The following is an 18,336-nucleotide window of genomic DNA, read 5'->3' on the forward strand; positions in this document are numbered from 1 at the left end:
TATCAAATTATTGATACTCGGAGTACGTTAAACAAGTCCTAACAATGAGAAGAAAATATTAGGAATCAAACATCATTAGAACAAGTCTCAACAGAGAACTGGAGCGAGTTAATGTTGCCGTTGTATGTGACCCTCATATTTTGTTGATGCCATGCTCCAAGTATAGTCTTCCCATTTCCAGGTATCAACGCCACACAAAAGTAGCCTCCTTGTTCATCATAAAAATTCACATATTTCGGATCCACAATATAATCCGCATCCTCAAAATGATATGTCATGCTGGTGAACATATTGAAATCTGGGGGATACTTGTAGCACAAAGCAAACCCTTGAGGCACTTTACCGATCCTCATAAGCTGCTGGAAAGAATTATAGTAGCTCTGAAATGCAGACATCACCTGTCTGTAGGCGTTGCATCCACCTACGACATTTTGATTTATCTGAGGAATCAGTGCGCCGGAGTCGATGATACAGCCACCTGAACCATCTGGCGCCGCTGCAAAGGTGCCCGGGGGAAACCCTAGCCTGCGAAATCCAACACTTATGTCCAACAAATTTAAATGAAAATAATGTGATCGGGGTGTTGGTACAAACGGAGTTATATAAATATTTGAAGATGGGTGGGGAATATCGTCCCCAAACCTCACAAGACTTGGTGCCTGCTGTGCTTGAGTGAAAGGTACCAAGCAATATGAGAAACGGTTCTGTGTCGTTGCACTCAACTGTGAAGCCAACGAATCCGGAGACAAGCTCAATCCCAAGACCCCTGAAATGGCACCACCTTTGGCAAATTGAACGTTTTGGGTATTCTTTGAGCAACCAAAAACAACTGGACCAAGACGTACAGTTGAGGCCGTGTCGACGGGGAATGTGAATGTTTCTATGGAAGCGATGCCTGAAGTTGATGCTCCTCCACCGTAGTTAATGTTGTAGACACATTCATTATTGACACATTTGTAGAGCGAACGGTCGCCCTGACATAAAGGGTGGCTGCAAGGAAGATTTTGATACGTGTTGGATTTACTCGAATCGAACATGGGAGTTCGTTGCGGGTAGCAATTTATGCAAGGCAGGCACTGCGTCCAAATTAGGCCACCGCCAGTATCTAGAAGAAGGTAAACTCCTGTGGTCGGAGTTCCAACACCTACCTGCACCATGTAGAAGAAGTTATCCCGAAGCAAAGTGAGACGTATGTTATCGGGGTGCAAGGTGGTTGCATTTGGAGACGAAGTTAGTTCTATATATCGAGCCCTAGCTCGAGAGAATTCAATGAGTCTTTCGATTCGTTGGAGTGTAGTGAGGTTTCCTGGGAATATTGGAGATTGGGGTGAGTCCCTGGGAATGAGCTTGAGGGTGAAACCATTAGGTTTCGAATATGATAGATGGAATGCAGAGATTGCAATGATGAAAAAGATTAAAATAGATCGGGGAGCTGCTGCCATTGTCGAATCTCTAAGAGTAAGTCTGTGAAAGTGAAGCATTTGGGAGCTGATTTATATTGAATCACTAGATACAAATGTGTAGAGGTCGTGTAAACACTTCCATGTCTTTTTTCCTTTGTGGTTAAACTATGTATAAGCTATGAAATCTTAACATTGAAGAGATTTAAGCGGTAATAGGAAACAGATTTAATATATTAGATTTTGGTATTTATGTCCATTTGTTATGCATGCATGTACACACATTTCCAGTGACATGCATGTACATACTTTTGTTTCAATTTGTGGTGTTGAGAAACATAACTTCTGTTCTCCGGCAAAAAAAAAATAGCGACATCATCTGCGTATTGGATTGTAATATCCCACATCGGCCAACGGAGAGGGGGTGATGCGCCTTATATGTACATACCCACCTCTATCTAACGCGAGGTTTTTTGGGGGCTCAACAGCTTCGGAGGAAAGGAGAACTCCAAAGTTAAGCATGCTTGGCCCAGGGCAATTCCAGGATGGGTGACCCACTGGGAAGGTGCTTCTGAGCTCCCAAAAAAAAATCGTGAGGGCTATGCCCAAAGCGGACAATATCGTGTTATGGCGGAGCGGTCCGGGTCGTGACATTTGGTATCAGAACCACTCTGCCGTGTGGTGCGAGTGTGCCGACGAGGGCGTCGGACTCCAAGGGGGTAGATTGTAATATCCCACATCGGCCAACGGAGAGGGGGTGATGCACCTTATATGTACATGCCCACCTCTATCTAACGCAAGGCTTTTTGAGGGCTCAACGGTTTCGGAAGAGAGGAGAACTCCGAAGTTAAGCATGTTTGGCCCTTGGCCCAGGGTAATCCCAGGATGGGTGACCCACTAGGAAGGTGCTTTTGAGCTCCCAAAAACAAAACCGTGAGGGCTATGCCTAAAACGGACAATATTGTGTTACGGCGGAGCAGTCCGGGTCGTGACATTGAGAGCTTTCGATATATATAGTAGGCTAGTAGCTGACTTCTAATTTACATATTGAGTATTTTCAATTTGAAAGTTGACTTGGTGCTTGTCATCCCGAATAGGGTAAATGAGCTGATATCGCCTAATCTTCTACGTAGTAAAAGTTAAATTTCGAGTATTGCGACTTGGGGACTATGAAAGACCTTGATTAATTTGGACCCGTTTTTTTTTAATGAGTTTAGTGGTAAAGGGATATATTAATTCTCTCGAAAATGATAAAGGAAGTTTCTTATATAGATAACATTTTGATGCATGCATCAGCATTAGTCCTTAGCATAAATGTGTGATAAGAAGATGCAACTTATGAGCAGGGTGAGCTCATAACGGAAGGATTGCATATCAGTGTAGGACTAGCTAGGGTTTGTTCTTGGGTTTTATAAAGCTATTAGCCCTCTTCTGTTAAATAAAAAACATACTTAAACTTGAATCGTGTCGAAAGATGATGGTGATCACGGGAATCATCAAGTAAAGGATGTTGCATCAACTACAATGAAACATTATTCGTAAGATTTAACTTAGTATCGAGAAATCTCAGATAACATTTTCGAAAACAGTTTTCAAGATAAAAATGAGAAAATGAAAAAGTAAAAATATCAAATTGATGTTTTGACTTTTCCTTTGTAAAAGATGAAAATATTGTGAAAATATTTCCAATTCTCATTTTTTTGTGTTTTGAGAATTATTTTAAGGAACACATTACCCTCTTTTCATTTTCAGAAATGAAAACATGGTTATGAAAACGTTACTGAACACCACATATATTCTTGTTTTCGTGTTTTCTTATAGTTATACACCAACTACAGTATATCCAAATTACACCAAAAATAAATCAAGCAAATGAGAGAGCGAGACAGAGAGGGTCTGTGTAATATTAGAACATTTTCTTTCCTTTTCAGATTTTTAAAAGGACGAAACTGGAAAGAAAATGAAAACTCTCTACATACAACAAAGGAGGAGGTAAGAATCGTTTCAAAAATAAAGTGAGGTATGAATTGAATTACCCATATGTTAACCAGAAAACCACTACAATAATAATTGAATGGTTCCAAGCACAACTTCCTTCTTGCTTGCTAATAGCCTAAAACCACGTTGGGAAAGAGTAGTTACTACTCGCAACCACCATGCAAGTGAAGAGATAGGCAAAACTAAATATTACTGAAAGATTTAAACACCAGTCACTTGTCAAGAACGCTCTAGCAAGGTAGGTCGCTTAAGGTAAGGTTCGTTGCTCTTCCCCAAGCCGTGAAACAAGGCTGCCAACGATCATGGACTCGTAGTAATACTCCCTTACTGAATTGTGAGTGTATGTATGCTTCAACGGAGCAATAAGATCACAGTATGAAAATGGAACCGAGTTTGTTTTGTTGGTTCGGTTATTTGGTAATGCTAGTTCAAAATTACAAACCTGAATCAACTTAATATGATGGCTCCAAATTTGATTCCAGTTCCACCATGTCATATCAGTACGATAAGCTTGAAGGGTAACAGAATAAGCTTATGATAAGTTTGGTTTGAAGGGTAACAGAAGAACATTTGTTATATCGATCAACATTAGAAAGAGTGAGCCTGATGACCATGAATTCCTGCCTTCCTGGAATATGACGGTGATAATATTTCTCATTCTATCACAGTAACCAGCAAAACTGCTGACTCAAGATCTCTAAACCTGTTTCAATATACTTTCATCTTCAGTTCTTCACCAAATACCACCACGGGAACTACTGAATATTGAAGCTCAGATGACTCCTGATCAAATAACTTCAGCATAGACTTCTTCATTTGAATAACTGAATAAAGGCTAGGTCACAATTTTCATACTGATTGCAATATCTAAACGAACAATCATGTATAATCAATCAGTAGAGATTGATAAGTTGGTCTATATTCTAATTCTTTCGGTTAGTGTATTAGGTTATATTATGCACGAGGTGTGCACTTAGATTGAAAAGCAACGTCCATATCCAGAGAAACAACTTGAACTACTAGCACCAAAACAACTAAGCAGCAAGGCCAGATAAACCCAATATATATGTTTCATGCAACAAAGAAGATGTATAAATGAGGCATCAGATACTGAAGACTGATGACTAATGGTATGTACTTTAGACTACTGGAGACTCGAGTTCCAAAGGTCGGCATTCAAAAACAAAACAAGTGATTGTGCTGACCTGAACGTGACAAAATTTGATGTAGAAACCGGCGCTATCTATTGATAGCTTGGTTTCAAGAATCTGCAATTGTTTGACTCAGCTTCCCATTAACATTCGGTCCTATGCCCCCAATATATAGAGATCAACTACCCATAGGCAACCAGCTCTTCCGGCAAATGCAATGGGCACGCTCTCATTAAGCAAAAACATGACATCTGAGAAAACATGAATACAGTCACTTTCATGATTAGAACTGCAGAACTCTACAGTTGGTTCAGTACTTTCAATATGTGCACACCCAGAACAAGAAAAAAAATGAAGACAAGAAAAGGAAGAGACTCAACGGACTCATGTTTGCCGATGATTCTGGGAACGGCTTTGGTAGCGTCCTTGAGAATGTCAGAGGCTATCACTGCATCTACTGGAACATTGGTGAACAGGTGCAGCGTCTGCATCTTCCTTTTGTTGTTCTTTTAAATTGAAATATTGAAAGCAGAGGAAGGATATGAAGAAGAAAGACTTGTGTTTAAGACTAGGGTTGATTGACTAGATTCCAAGAGCGGCGTGATAGATGACACATTATATCTTAGGTAGGGATGAGTTGCTGGGAGTGTTTTTCTTCAGTCACCATGCCTAGTGTTATTTCTACTGGTATCCACAGCCGCTATTGAGGTTCTAGAATTTTTTTTCTTATTGAGTTGTATGGAAATAACGAGGATAACACACGTTTAAATTCTCGTATGAACTCTCTCATAAAGATAACTGCTAAATATATAACATAGAAGAGTACACTTAACAGAATTGCTCCATCTAGAGAGAATTACTAAGGAAAAGAATAAAGCCACCGGCAAGCCAGTCTTCAAAATTCCAAAACATCCCCGAAGACGGTCGTAATCAGAACGTTGAGCCGTTAAAGCCAAAGAATGGCCGCTGCAACAGAAAAGATGAGAGCACCAGCTGATGAGTAAACAATAAGAGCAGCTCGGTACTCAAAAAGCATGGTACAAATAAGGGCTGAGTAACACTATCTATAAACATGGATTACAATTTCCATACTACTATCACCCATACAGGAACCAAATCTACTAATTAGAACGTATTGAATCAAAGAACTGAACTATTTAGTTATTCGTTTGATAATGCATTAGGTTTATTTACTGATTAGCACATTGAAAAGCAAACATTTATATCAAGTCAGCTAGTAAAATGCAGTTGAACAAGCTGTAAGCAGAAAATACTATTCGCAAAGCCAGAAGAACCCAAGTGTTTTATGCAACACGAACCGCTATATATATAGAATTTTGAAGGGCGAAACTGAGCAGTAGTGCAGCGGAGTAGCAACAGCTGTATGTGATTGTAGACTAATGCAGACTCATTTTTAAAGCAAAACGAAGTAACTGTACTGACCTGAACGTCATAAAACTTGATGTAGAAGCGGGAGCTATCGATGGAAAGCTTGGTTTCGAGAATCTCTGCAATAGTTGAACTCAGCTTCCCATTAACAGTTGGTCCAATGCCCCCAATGGAGATCAACTCCCCGTAGGCCGCCGGCTCCTCCGTGCCCGCAAATGCAATGGGCACGCTACCATTAAGCAAAATCATAACATACTGAAGAAGAACAGGGAGGTAAACATGGTGAGTACATAGTAACAGTATGATGTAGTTGGTTCAGTACTTTCATCGAACACCTTGTGTGCACACCCAGAAAGATAAAGAGAAAGAAGAAAGGGAGAGACTTAACGGACTCGGGTTTGCCGATGATTTTGGCGACGGCTTTGGTGGCGTCCTTGAGAATGTCAGAGACTATCACTGCATCAACTGGAACATTCGTGAACAGGTTCAGCGTCGGCATCCCTTTTTGGGTTTTCTTAGGTTTGTTTTGATTTCAAATATGGAGAAAGAAGAAGAAGAAGAAGAAGAAGAAGAAGAAGAAGAAGAAGAAGAAGAAGAAGAAGAAAGGCTGATAATTAAGATTGGGTGGTTTCAAAGGAGCGGTGTGTAGATAACACCATATATATCATAGGAAGGGCTCCTCTCTTGACTCTTGAGAATGTTGTCTTGTTTGGTTTGGTCACAGGTCACAAGTCACAACGGTGCTCTGGTGAACCTGGTTTATTTCTTTGTCTTGGCTTCTTCTGCTATCCCGGACATTTATTTATGATTTTTAACAAAATCCCAATACACTGATTTTTAATCGTTTCTTTTCCAGGTTTGAGCCAAAAGATTTATTATATAGAAAACTTGATTTTACCTCCAACGAATATAGCATTTGGTAAATGGTGCATGTCTATCAAGGCCATTTGAGTTTTCATTCAGGATAAGGTAAAGGAAGATCGAGATACTCATTTGGTATTTACTGGAATCCAGTTTCATCCAGTCAAGATTCAGTAGTAATTCCATTCTCTCTGGCTCAAGTTTATAAAACTATAAATTGAGTTCAACATGATTGTTGTATTCTTAGAGTGAGTTATGACCAAAACAATGATGCAGTTCTTGTTCGTTCCCATAATCTTCTACATTTCATTATTAGTTTGCAACTTTTCCACGTCTTATACCCAAAACCCACATCCATTTCTTTAACATTATTCGTGGTGGAGTTTAAGAGATATTATTAGAATTCCTGAATATTAAACAAATCTTTCTCTGATAAAATATTATTGGAATGGAGGTGGTAACTGGTAAGAATTCAGCAGTCTTTATAAGATTAAACTGGGAGATAAAGTTCAATTTAAGAAGAAAAAAAACAGGACTGCAAAATGCTCACTACTAACCTAAGCACACACTTTTTGAAACATGAGGAAAGTTTCTAGTGTTTTAGTACACTTTTTTCTATTATCCCCCCTTCAAGATTATCAACCTGAAAAGCTACCAACAGATCAAATCTGATGATATTAGATAACTGAAAGGGATCCCAACCCGCTCTGACACTTCACAAACACTACACCAAGGTGCATTAAATTTTCTCTAATCAGAAATAATTGGAAATAATTAGTCCAAGTAGAGAAGCCACCATTAGTGTTTCATTACCATTTTGATTCAAAGCCTGAACGTGCTGTAGCCTCCTCTCAACCCAGAAGATCCATAAGGTTGTTGTGATGGAACCGAATTTCCATACACATCATAAGGTAGTGAGGGTACTGATGAGGACGGGTAGGATGTAGAATCTAACTGAGAGTAGGATGACCTCAAACCGGTATCCATCCTGCCATAGCTGCTCGAAATTTGATCCTTGTTGCTGGTTGCTATAACTTCCTGCAATATATGGAAGACAGGACACTAAATGTTTAAACTGGAACCTATACTCAAATAGTTTAGTTGTTTCAAACTTGACAGAGACATCCACTCAGATAAAAAGAAATTTGAAAGCATATGAACTCTGCAAACCAGCAATGTCTAAACACAAGTTACACAACTGATATTAGTAATACCAGATTCGTACCAGTGTGATGCACATGTTGTTCATCACGCAAGTTATTAATGAATAAAGGAAAAACGCAGAACTTTAATTGCTATCACCTTTTTTAATCCTTTTATGTAATTCTGTTTGATAAGAAATGTGTTTTTGGCAAAACACATTTTGGTGAAACTTTTGAGTGCTGGCTTTAAAATAGTAAAGATGAGTGCTTCTGGGAAAGAAGGAACAGCTTATGAAACCTCCTTTTTCTTTAGGCTTTTAGCAAAATGAACTTAAAACGCCCCATTGGCAGTCATACCTGAATCAGTTGCTGAGCCGCCAGAACCTGTGATGAGGTGCCTTTTATTTCCACTGTAATTTCATCAGGTAGTCCCCTGCTCTCTTGTACAGTTAACAAGGCTCCACTACTACGACGAATATATTCAATACTCCTCCCTTCAACCCCAATAATATCCTCAGCATAAGACAGAGGAATTTGCATTGTTTGCGTAATCTGATTATAGAATGTGGAAGTGAGAATATTATTGACATAGAATAACAAAAAAGGCCCAAATAATGTCCTCAACATGGGACAGCAGGATTTGGATTGTTTGGGTTATCTGCTTATAGCATGCAGTAAGGACAATATTGTGTCCAAGAATTCATACATAGAACAACAAAATACAAGATTTCACTAGCATAAGCTCTCAAAGCTACAGGTTTCTTAATTCTCATTTCACGAACAACAACAGAAACAAAGAGTCCACACAGCCTGTTATGGCACTATAGTTTTTTAATCGACAATAAACTTTTGCAGCTAGCCCTAAATTAACATATTTGTCCTCAAATACACCGAGTCTTTTTTTTAACATACTTCATAGTGAGTGTATGACCCCAATATTAGAGCTTAAAGCGTGACGCATATTACTAATGATACTATGTAAATTAGATTTAGGATAGAAAAGCATAAAAAAAAGGGAGGAAAGTTGACTGGTTGTGTAATCGTGCAAGTCAAAACGTAATTAAGCATAATCAGGTTTAGGATAGAATAGCAAAAGCTAACGGAACATGGTTGACTGTGGCTGTGTTATCATGCAAGAGAAGACGTAACTTAGCTTTGATACTGCAATGTGAGAAGTTCAGGCTCACAAGGTGAACCAATTAGAGAGACGAACCTGAGTAACAATAGGAGCACCATGACGGCCCAGTCCTGAACCAAGTCCTGAAGATCGAAGTGAAGAAAGAGAAGCCTCTTGTCCATAAATGGAAAGTCCAGCAGATGGGAGTTGTGATTCCAACTGTGTCTCACGGCTGAGGAACAAAGAATCCCGTGTAGCTGTGAGAGGATAATTAGTGATACCTCCAGGTTGAGTTGTGGTATGAAGCAACGACTTGTCAGCCCAAGGATCCGGTTGACGTTCTTGAGAAATTGGAGCCGTGTACTGAAGATGCACCATTCAACAGTCAATACAAAACAATGCAAAGATATGAAAGAAAAAAAAGGATAAAAACTAAAATTATCGGAAGAACCTAGCTTACAGTTTTCTCAAATAGAGGAAGAACACTATGATCGACCAAAAACTTCCTCAGGTGAGACACTACTGCTTCTACAGCTTTAAGCACCTTTAAGGTTTCTCCCTGCATTTCAATGATCCTCTCATCAGCTGCAGCATAGAACGGAACCTCCTCTGCAAGAACAGATGTCAGGGAACAAATGCCTTGTTTAACAAAGAAAGAATATCATTCAAAGAGGCGATGAACTTCAACATGAACTGCAACTAGGGAAAATGGTATGGGAAGTACTGGATAGCAGAAAACAAAAATGAAAACTTGAATACAATGAGACATGATAAAGTAACAACATAATAAATTGTAGTCCCTATTGGAGGAAAAATATATATAAGACAGTACACTGATAAGACAATACACTGATAAGACAACAAATATAAGATGAGAAAACCACGGATTCTACTGAGACGAGAATCAATGATGTGAAGCACATTTTAAGCATACCTCCAGACAATACACGCACAGAAGCAGCAGTACTCTCCTGTATAGATTTAATTAACGACCCTTGTTTTCCAATCAAATTAATTGCTTGTGTGGATGCTACTAACATACGGATGGAACAGAACGCAACTCCAGCAGCACCAGCCAACTCTGCTTCGCCTGCATTCTCAGATAATCCAGAGACACGTTTGAATACTCTTATTACAGCATCCATTGCAGGGGAAAGAGGTGCCTCCAGCTCTTCCCTTCCAGAGATCAACACCTAAGAGAAAAATTGTTTTAAAACCATTGTGACATAATGATACCAACATTTACATCAGTCAAATTGCTAGATTTGGTGACATGTCTTGTGATGTCTGTAGGTCCATAATCAGTGATTATTTTCTTTTTAAACTAGGGACTCCAGATCTTTGACCCAACTAATCCCTAGGCTTCCCGCATTACCCCACAAGATTTGGGAACCTGGAAGCTCTAGGATTTTAAATTTTCCTACGTCAGTACCATGAGAGAAGATCGAACCCCAAACCACTTGGGAGCGAACCAAGTGACTGACCGCTAGACCAACAACTCTTTGGTCATATAACCGGTGATTTCACAGCAAAAGCATTAAGAAACCCAGTACAGATTTGATGGAAGGTTGCTAACGTGTCGTCTCGAACGCTAAGCACAAAAAAATTCAAAAGAAAGGAACCTTAAGCTCTTATTTTTTATAAACCCTTGAGAGAATTGCATATTTGTCAGATCTACAACCAGAACTGTAAATGATACTTTTGGATGGTATTCCCTTAACATAGAAATTCAAGTTAAAAAGTAAAATTATGACATATGTAGGCTAAATAACCTGTTTATACTAAGATTTATGTTGTACTTGTAACATTTTTGAGTGCCAGTATAATTTGATGATAAAGCCTGAAGTAAATACATCATAAGTAAACTAAGCAACTACATCATATGTAAACTAAGCAACTACATCATAAGTAAACTAAGCAACGGGCAAACCAGTTCAGTTATGACATCACATGAAATTGAATCCCAATTCCCAAGCAAGTTTAGAGAACTATAGCCAGAGAAACATTGACAAAACCACATTAAGGAATCAAGCTTACATGGGAAGAAAAGCATAGAGCTAGAGATTAGCTCAAGTCTGAAATCATGTGATAAAAAGAGATGCTAATTAGACAACTAGTCGTGGCAGCTACATTGGTAAAGGAGTTACTTTCCTAACACAATAATACGCCATGACAAATCTCTTATCAGGGGTTTAAATCTTTATCATTAATTTATTATCAATCAGATGGATCTCAAAAAGAAATGGATAGTTACATATGTAACTGCCCCTTTCGTAGTCAATATATCCATGTGCCCAATGCAAAGAACTCTATAGAACAATGGCACATCAGCATATATCAAATGGCATTAATGACCTTGATCTTAGAATTAAGATTCTCCACTGCTTCAGAATCTAGCTTTCCTAGAATTGATTAAGCATCTAACAAGAAAATACTAGAGTTCCCATCAACTTTTTCACATTATAACTCTATTATCCTACGGTTATAGCTACTGAGTTCCATAATTTCAATATAAATTTTCGATTTTTACGTACTCAGACAGGTCATCACCTCCAAAGCAAAATATAGTTACCTAAATCAATATGTTCATAGACAATGCTATAGCCCCAAAGCTTCATCCTGCCTAAATAAACCATCCTACTACCTAATAATCTAAACCTAAATTCAACTATACTCTAACTTCTGCTAATTTCAATCCTCATTATCAAAAATTATGCTAAGCAGGGCACCTGATTATGCATATAAACGAAGCAATTGATATATCAAACCCTAAATATGGAGAAAAAGGAAGCACGAAACTCACGATGCGATCAGCAGTCCCCGCGGCGCCGTCGAGGACGCGAATGCGAGCTCGAGTCTCCTCGCACATCTTCTTAATCAGCTCCCCCTTCCTTCCGATAATGCTCCCGACCTTGAGAACCGGCACGATCAGCCGGAAAACACAGTCGCCGGGCCACCCAGGCCATCTCTTATCGGCGGCGGATAAGGCGTCGCCGCTGGAAGTCGTCGCCGGAGCCTCGGAGTCCGATTTGGGGGCGGATTCGGAGTCTTGGTTTGGATTTTCGGTTGGGGCGGAGTCGGGCGCCGCGGCGGATTCGGGTTGCGGGTCGGGTTCGCGGGTGCCGTTCTCGGAGGGTTGGGCGGTGGCCATTGGATTAGGGTTTTAAGGTAGAGAGAGAGAGAGAGAGAGAGAGAGAGAAATCGGAGAAAGGGGTTTTGGTAAAGAGAGCGCCCAGTTTGTATTACAGCGAAGAAAAAGAAGACTTATATAGTATGAGGGGGAGTTGTTGGTAACTGTTTAGTCTCTTTTCCTATTTTTTTCCTAGAAAGGCAATGAGATATGTAGGACACGTCACTATAGTGCTTCCTGTATAAGGTACACTGTCCTATAAGTCTATAACATTATGAATTTATGATGCTTTTTGCAAAAATTCTAATGCGGCGCAATGTGAGATAAGGCCTTGATGACTTCATTTGTTTTATATGATGCTAGTTGCGTACCTGTTAGGCCGGATAGAAAGAAAAACATTAAAGTTTGTATTATTCTTATAAGAAAATCTTTTTATGTAATCATTTGTTTAATTTTTACATAATTGTCTCTATGTTTACTTGTAAGGCTAAAATATTTAAATCTGTAACATCTGGCGAGCCATCTATTGTCACGTACATTCTTATTATCTTAACTAGGCTTCATACACAGTGTCTATTTTGAAATCGTTAAAATTGTTCAAAATCATAAATTAAACGTTTTGATTCCTGCATAAGCATGTCTTACCATTCCTTTTTCAAATTCGGTCATAAACATACAACCACCAAATACAGACGATGATCTTGTGCTTAGGTTACAAATTTTGGTCATAAATTGTATAACACCATCAAACAATTACTTAGCATCACGTCACAAATTTACCAAAACTTATCTCACTTCACTTATAATTATTAGTTTCACTCAATTTAAAATTTCATTCATAATCCTAACGCGCAAATTACACCACCAAAGTAGCATAAACAAATACATGTCAATTTCAAATAATCATATAAGGGCACCACACTATGAATTAACACATACATAAAATCAAGAGTTGCTTGGAAACATACCTAGGCCGGTTTCGCTTCATCATCAAATTTGTCAGACCAATCTCCATTACTATTAGCCTAACCACCAACTGATCTAATCCCACCTATGTGCCATTGATACTCTCAAAAATGTATGTGGCCCGTACTTCATGCAGCAATATTGATGCCAATATGATCGTGTCACTTGTGTGTGCCTGGCTACCTGCCAAGAATCCATACAACAGTCATTAACACAGTCAAACCGAGAACAAAAATATATACAAAACCCAATATAAAAAAATGCAGACAAAATGAGCATGTAAATCAGAATATGAAAATATCCATTTGGATATCAAGTATGACCCCAAATGAATAATAATTTTCCCGTTCTTTTTGCTATTGAATTCGCTCTGGTGCTATGTTGATTGAGAGGGGTGAGTAATTATGTTCGTGTTGAATAATAATTACTCTCTATCTAACAGTTTTAGAGACTTAAGAAAAAATGATGTATTTCTCTCTTTGTGCAGCTCTATATGCTGGATGATATGAAAGGCTAGATGCAATTATGTGTATAAAGGTATCCCTTTATCTCATATGTTCACCATCAATCAAGCAATCAAACTTGCTACTGAGTACATTGAAGCTAAAGTCATACATGTACCTCATCCAATAGAGCAAGAGAGAGTGTATCTGAGATCATGGGCTCCTCCACCTCCTGATTATCTGAAAGTTAATTATGATGTTGCCTGGAGTAAAGACAAGCTTGCTGGTCTGGGTGTTGTCGTTTGTGACGAGTCGGGTCATTTTATTGAGGGATTAGCTGCCACTAGTTCTTGCCTCTCGTCAGACCAAGCGGAAGCTGAAGCTGTACTGATGGGTGTCAATTTGGTAGTCTCTCAAGGAAGAGATAAATTTGTTATAGAATCTAATTCAAAGACTGTGATTGATGGTTTAAGGTATAAGTCAAACAATTGCTGGAGAATTTACCCTATTCTTAGATGAATTTGGTCTCTGAGCAATGGAATCAGTGATTGCATTTGGAGCTAGGCTCCCCGTGAAGCAAATGGCGCTGCTCACCGAGCTGCCATGCTTGCCGACGAGACTGTGGGTCTGAAAAGATGGGTTAACCGACCACCACGGCTTCTTTTTTCTGTGTTGAGAAATGATGGTATGCCAACTCCGCCGATGGCATGATTTGTTGTTAAAGTTTCATTTTTGCTTTTGTTCTTACAGGGATTGATCTCAATCACTAGTCTACTTATCCTAGTTGAGATTTTTACCCTTGTTGTTTGTATTTTGTGAGTCCCAGGTTTTCTGGGTTCAGTTTAGGCTTTTGCCTTAATGAAGTTTCTTCATTATTCAAAAAAAAATGTTCGTGTTGAGATCGTGCGCTAACTGCCAACTCTCGTAATCCCGTGTAAATTCGTTTCAAGAGGAAAAGTTTTATCTTCTTTTCTTTGTTGTGCTATTTCCCCATTTATATCATTTCACTCTTGTCGTTGTATTACATAAAAGACCTTGTTTAATATTTTTACCTTTTGTACTCTTTGTATCCGTGGGAGATAATTTGGGAATTTAAAAAAAATTGGTGAAGCTGTTGATATAAAAAGAGGGTTTTCAATTATAATAGTGGAGATTTGAAGATGTTAATTGAAAATACTTGTTATTTCTAATATATTTAATCTTATTATTGTTTCTTTTCTTATAATCTTAGTATTTTTAATAGGGTTCTATTTGCACCTCTAAAATTAATGTGTATACCTCAAATATTTCTCTATTTCTATTTGATTTTTTCAACTCACATAAAAAGACCGATAAGAAAAAACAAATAAACATAGAAAAAAATTATTGTTTCATCTCTTTCTTTGTACGTACAACTATCAAGCTTTGATCTATGATTAAAAAAAATTTAAACTTGTTAATCAAACTGAGTTACAAAATTCAACTGGATATATATTCAAAAGTTTCTACTGTACCCAAGAATACGAATATTGCTCCAGGAGCCTAGTCATATTTCTCTCCCATAATGGAATAGTTGCGTCTCTCCCATATTGGGGTGTTTTTGGGACTCACCAAAGGTTTTAGCACAATATCACCCAAAATCATGGAAGCCACACGAACAAGGTAATACAATTATACAAAGCCTCGATCTCCCAGAATGAACCGACTTGAACCATCCCCAGCATATATATTCCTTTAATAAATCATTAAAAATAATTGAGCCTTGTCGTTGTTGTGTTTAGTCTGATTCAGTAAAATGACCGCTTATAATGGAGATAGATATAGCTGAAGGAGCGAGGGGGTAATTGCAGCGGCGGAGCCAGAATTTTTAGTTTACTGGTGCACAATTTCTTCAGACAAATAATAATGAAGATGATTATGAAAAGACTTGAAGTAATTTATTTACAAAATGTGTTTTTTTTATGAAACAATTTTAAAAAGTTACGAACTTCATTATGTAAGATCTTCAATAAAAAAACTAGAAGAAATATATTGGTATTCATCAATATTGAAACAAAAAAAATCAAATAAAGATACTTAATTAAAAGAAACATGAAATGAAATGAAAAAAAAAACCTTTGCTACCACAAGGATTTGAACCAGTGCACCAATAGCCTAGAAGAATAGATAAAGGAACCCAACCATTATACCAAACCATCATTTATGTTGACCGTAGAAGAACTAATTAGATAATCTACTTGTGCATGAGAGGTAGTAGGCACCAACGTGCCTCCGCCTCCGGGTAATTGGGTAAGGAAAAAGAGGTGTACTTAGAGTTTTGAGTTGAAAAATAATCAGGAAGTAATGGAGGTGCACATATAAATTTTAAAGGTGCAAATAGAATCCCCATTTTTATCTTTAAACAAGATAAGAACAAAGAAAACATAAAAAGTGAAGTATACAACTCATCTCTCTTGTTTCTCTCCTTCTTGCCCTAGCTTCCAATCATCGACGGGAGTGGGTTTTAGGGATTTGGCGACAAGCCTTATGAGAGTAGTACTCGCTGGCTTCAAGCATCAAGAGGGTTTTCCTCCTTCTTTTCTTCTTCTGTGATTGTGGAGGGAGGATCATATCTAGTATTTAGACCAGAGTTGGGTGGGGTGATCCATGAAGATTTTGCAACAGCGATGGAGGTTGTGATCTTGGGGTCGGCTCCTCTTTCGACGACTTTTGTCTTTGAAGACGGCCATGGTGGTTTTCTCTTTAGATTCTTCATGGGCGGTAGAGGCATATCCGACAAACGTTGGGCTGGTGTCGTGGTGTTTAAAGGTGATGTGGGGGCTGCTTAACCAGCAGCCTTGAACCTCATTCCAACACCAGCGATGGTGTACTACAGATGACGGCTCCCAGTGATGGTATAGTAGCTAGGTCAAAGTCAATTCCCTTGGGCTGATGAGTTGGCTTTGGGCTTTGGGCTTTGGACTTGGTCAGGGTTCTAGGGTTTTTCTCAGTGGGTTTTGACCTTGTGGATGCCCTTTCTACGTAGGATGGTCTCGAGTTTCTCTGAATAAGTTAGTCGTGTTTATAGGGCATTGTTTCTGGTTACATCTGGGCTGACGTTAGAGACTCATCATTGAGATGTTTAGTTTCTAGCTATATATTTTATAGTATTTCTAGGGTTATTGCTAGAAGTTAGTCATTTCACATACTTTCAAGTATCGTGACTTCCAAATTTGGAGCAGAAGTATGTTCATGTTGTTTTGTAAATCTTCCTTATTAATATATGACTTTTCGTCGCTTAAAAAAAATCTTTTAAACGAGGTGAAGAACACATGCACACTATGTTCAAATTAAGAAGAGCCAAATAACTCATTTCATGATGACATAATCTCTTAACATGATATTTTTTATCAGATACAACAACTATTATGTTACAACGAATCTGTTGTGAGTCGAACTCACGACCTCTCATTTACGAGGAGATATTTATGCCACTATACTAATTGGTACCGGGCATCTCTCTTAACATGATTTACTTTGATAATTTCTCATCTAAGTTTCAATTATAATAGGAAGTCATCTTAAATAATTGCAAGATTTCACATTAACTAGCCTCATACTTGTGCGATGCACGTGTTTTGATCGCATGACTTTGTAGAATTTTTTTTTTGAAGTGTATTCTTGAAAAACAATCATTTTATGTAATTTTGTTTCTTATGAAAGATAGTTTTGGTAAAATATATTGGTGAAGCATTTGTCTTTTTACAATATTGTCATTTTGTCTATATGTGAGGATAAAAATAAAAAGAGGTAAATCTAGCAGTTCACAATTTGGTAAACTTTTTGAGTGCTCGCTTAGTAGTAGAGATTAGCTTCTAAAATTGAATCAATTTTTTTATAATTTAATTCGTTTCATATTTTCCTAATTTGGTACATATGATTTTTTTTATAAAGGGCTTGTGCGACTATCCTCAAGCTTTTATTAATGAAAATATTAAATACAAGGGGGACATGAAGCCCAAACCCTTTATTATAAAGACCTAAATAATATCAGTAATCTCTACAAGCAAGTACTCAACAAAACATTAACTATCAAAGAGTATTACTTTAATTGCAACTTAATTTGCTTTGAAACAATAGTGACATAGTTAAAGCAAGTATAGATATGTAACCCTATAAAGCATATTCCCAACTATGTTGCCACCGGAAAATAAATCCGACGACATTTAGTCTCACCCTGTCACTAGGCGGGAACAACCATTTGACGAAACAAGTAATTTGTCATCTACCTAGAGTAGAAAGGCACATTAAGCGTACACACATACACGAAGCCTGACTATCCCCATGTAACTAATGCAGGGGTTTATTAGAGATATAAATAATTAAAGACAATAAATAAATAAACTGGTTAGAACCCACACCATGAGCCTAGCCCTTATTACCAAGCTAAAAAGGCCCAACATATGCTCAAAGGCCCACAACCAAACAAAAGCCAAGAAGGCCCAAAGAGAAGACCAGCCGTTGCAACGTCGTTGTACACAAAACACCACTGCTCCATCTGCCAGAACTTCGTGCTGCCACTGAACTTGGTCCTTGACTGTCGTCGGAGGTATTCATCGACAGAGAAACAACATACATCCTCCTCCACCGCCAAACCCACAAGACCCAAGTGCCCAGATCTTGAACAAAATCCATTAATGATCGGACGTGCAAGGTCTCTTTGTCTAGATCCCTCACTGACCTTCATGCCTGCTACTATAAGGACCAACAATCCAATCGTC

General features: G+C 38.3%; 3 protein-coding genes across 6 annotated transcripts; all 3 read right to left on the bottom strand.

The window, feature by feature from the left end:
* Positions 1–65: 65 nt before the first annotated feature.
* LOC126792071 (aspartic proteinase nepenthesin-1-like) lies at positions 66–1,442 on the bottom strand. The gene has a single exon (XM_050518570.1). It carries the CDS (start codon positions 1,440–1,442, stop codon positions 66–68), a length of 1,377 nt encoding a protein of 458 aa, XP_050374527.1.
* A 3,666-nt stretch (positions 1,443–5,108) lies between these two features.
* On the bottom strand, positions 5,109–6,883 carry LOC126792926 (uncharacterized). Its single transcript, XM_050519441.1, has 4 exons — positions 6,523–6,883; positions 6,327–6,483; positions 5,993–6,193; positions 5,109–5,515 (listed from the first exon to the last, which is right to left on the bottom strand). Exons 2-4 carry the CDS (start codon positions 6,435–6,437, stop codon positions 5,480–5,482), a joined length of 348 nt encoding a protein of 115 aa, XP_050375398.1. The 5' UTR covers positions 6,438–6,483; positions 6,523–6,883; the 3' UTR covers positions 5,109–5,479.
* LOC126792925 (RNA-binding KH domain-containing protein PEPPER) lies at positions 6,056–12,251 on the bottom strand. Of its 4 annotated transcripts, XR_007671968.1 has the most exons (8): positions 11,862–12,251; positions 9,993–10,251; positions 9,519–9,667; positions 9,155–9,421; positions 8,299–8,493; positions 7,613–7,837; positions 6,327–6,403; positions 6,154–6,193 (listed from the first exon to the last, which is right to left on the bottom strand). XR_007671968.1 is itself a non-coding variant. In XM_050519440.1 (7 exons), exons 1-6 carry the CDS (start codon positions 12,207–12,209, stop codon positions 7,622–7,624), a joined length of 1,434 nt encoding a protein of 477 aa, XP_050375397.1. In that variant the 5' UTR covers positions 12,210–12,251; the 3' UTR covers positions 6,056–6,193; positions 7,613–7,621. The 4 variants fall into 4 exon arrangements, 3 of the variants coding, with proteins under 3 accessions (XP_050375397.1, XP_050375396.1, XP_050375395.1); XM_050519440.1 differs by lacking the exon at positions 6,327–6,403 and having other exon boundaries at positions 6,056–6,193; XM_050519439.1 differs by lacking the exon at positions 6,154–6,193 and having other exon boundaries at positions 6,210–6,403.
* Positions 12,252–18,336: the final 6,085 nt, after the last annotated feature.

Source organism: Argentina anserina, chromosome 4 (assembly GCF_933775445.1).
Source record: "Argentina anserina chromosome 4, drPotAnse1.1, whole genome shotgun sequence".
NCBI classification, from domain to species: Eukaryota; Viridiplantae; Streptophyta; class Magnoliopsida; order Rosales; family Rosaceae; genus Argentina; species Argentina anserina.

Bases quoted from the DNA above. Each gene is read 5' to 3' on its own strand.
- LOC126792925 (XM_050519440.1), bottom strand. From the start codon at position 12,209: ATGGCCACCGCCCAACCCTCCGAGAACGGCACCCGCGAACCCGACCCG. The intron at 9,668-9,992 runs GTATGCTTAAAA...CTGTTCTTGCAG, and splicing joins TGTGCGTGTATTGTCTGGAG to AGGAGGTTCCGTTCTATGCT. The intron at 8,494-9,154 runs GTTCGTCTCTCT...TTCTATAATCAG, and splicing joins GTGCTCCTATTGTTACTCAG to ATTACGCAAACAATGCAAAT.
- LOC126792071 (XM_050518570.1), bottom strand. From the start codon at position 1,442: ATGGCAGCAGCTCCCCGATCTATTTTAATCTTTTTCATCATTGCAATC.
- LOC126792926 (XM_050519441.1), bottom strand. From the start codon at position 6,437: ATGCCGACGCTGAACCTGTTCACGAATGTTCCAGTTGATGCAGTGATA. The intron at 6,194-6,326 runs GTTAAGTCTCTC...GTTCTTCTTCAG, and splicing joins TCATCGGCAAACCCGAGTCC to TATGTTATGATTTTGCTTAA. The intron at 5,516-5,992 runs GTCAGTACAGTT...TTTCTGTTGCAG, and splicing joins TCAAGTTTTATGACGTTCAG to CGGCCATTCTTTGGCTTTAA.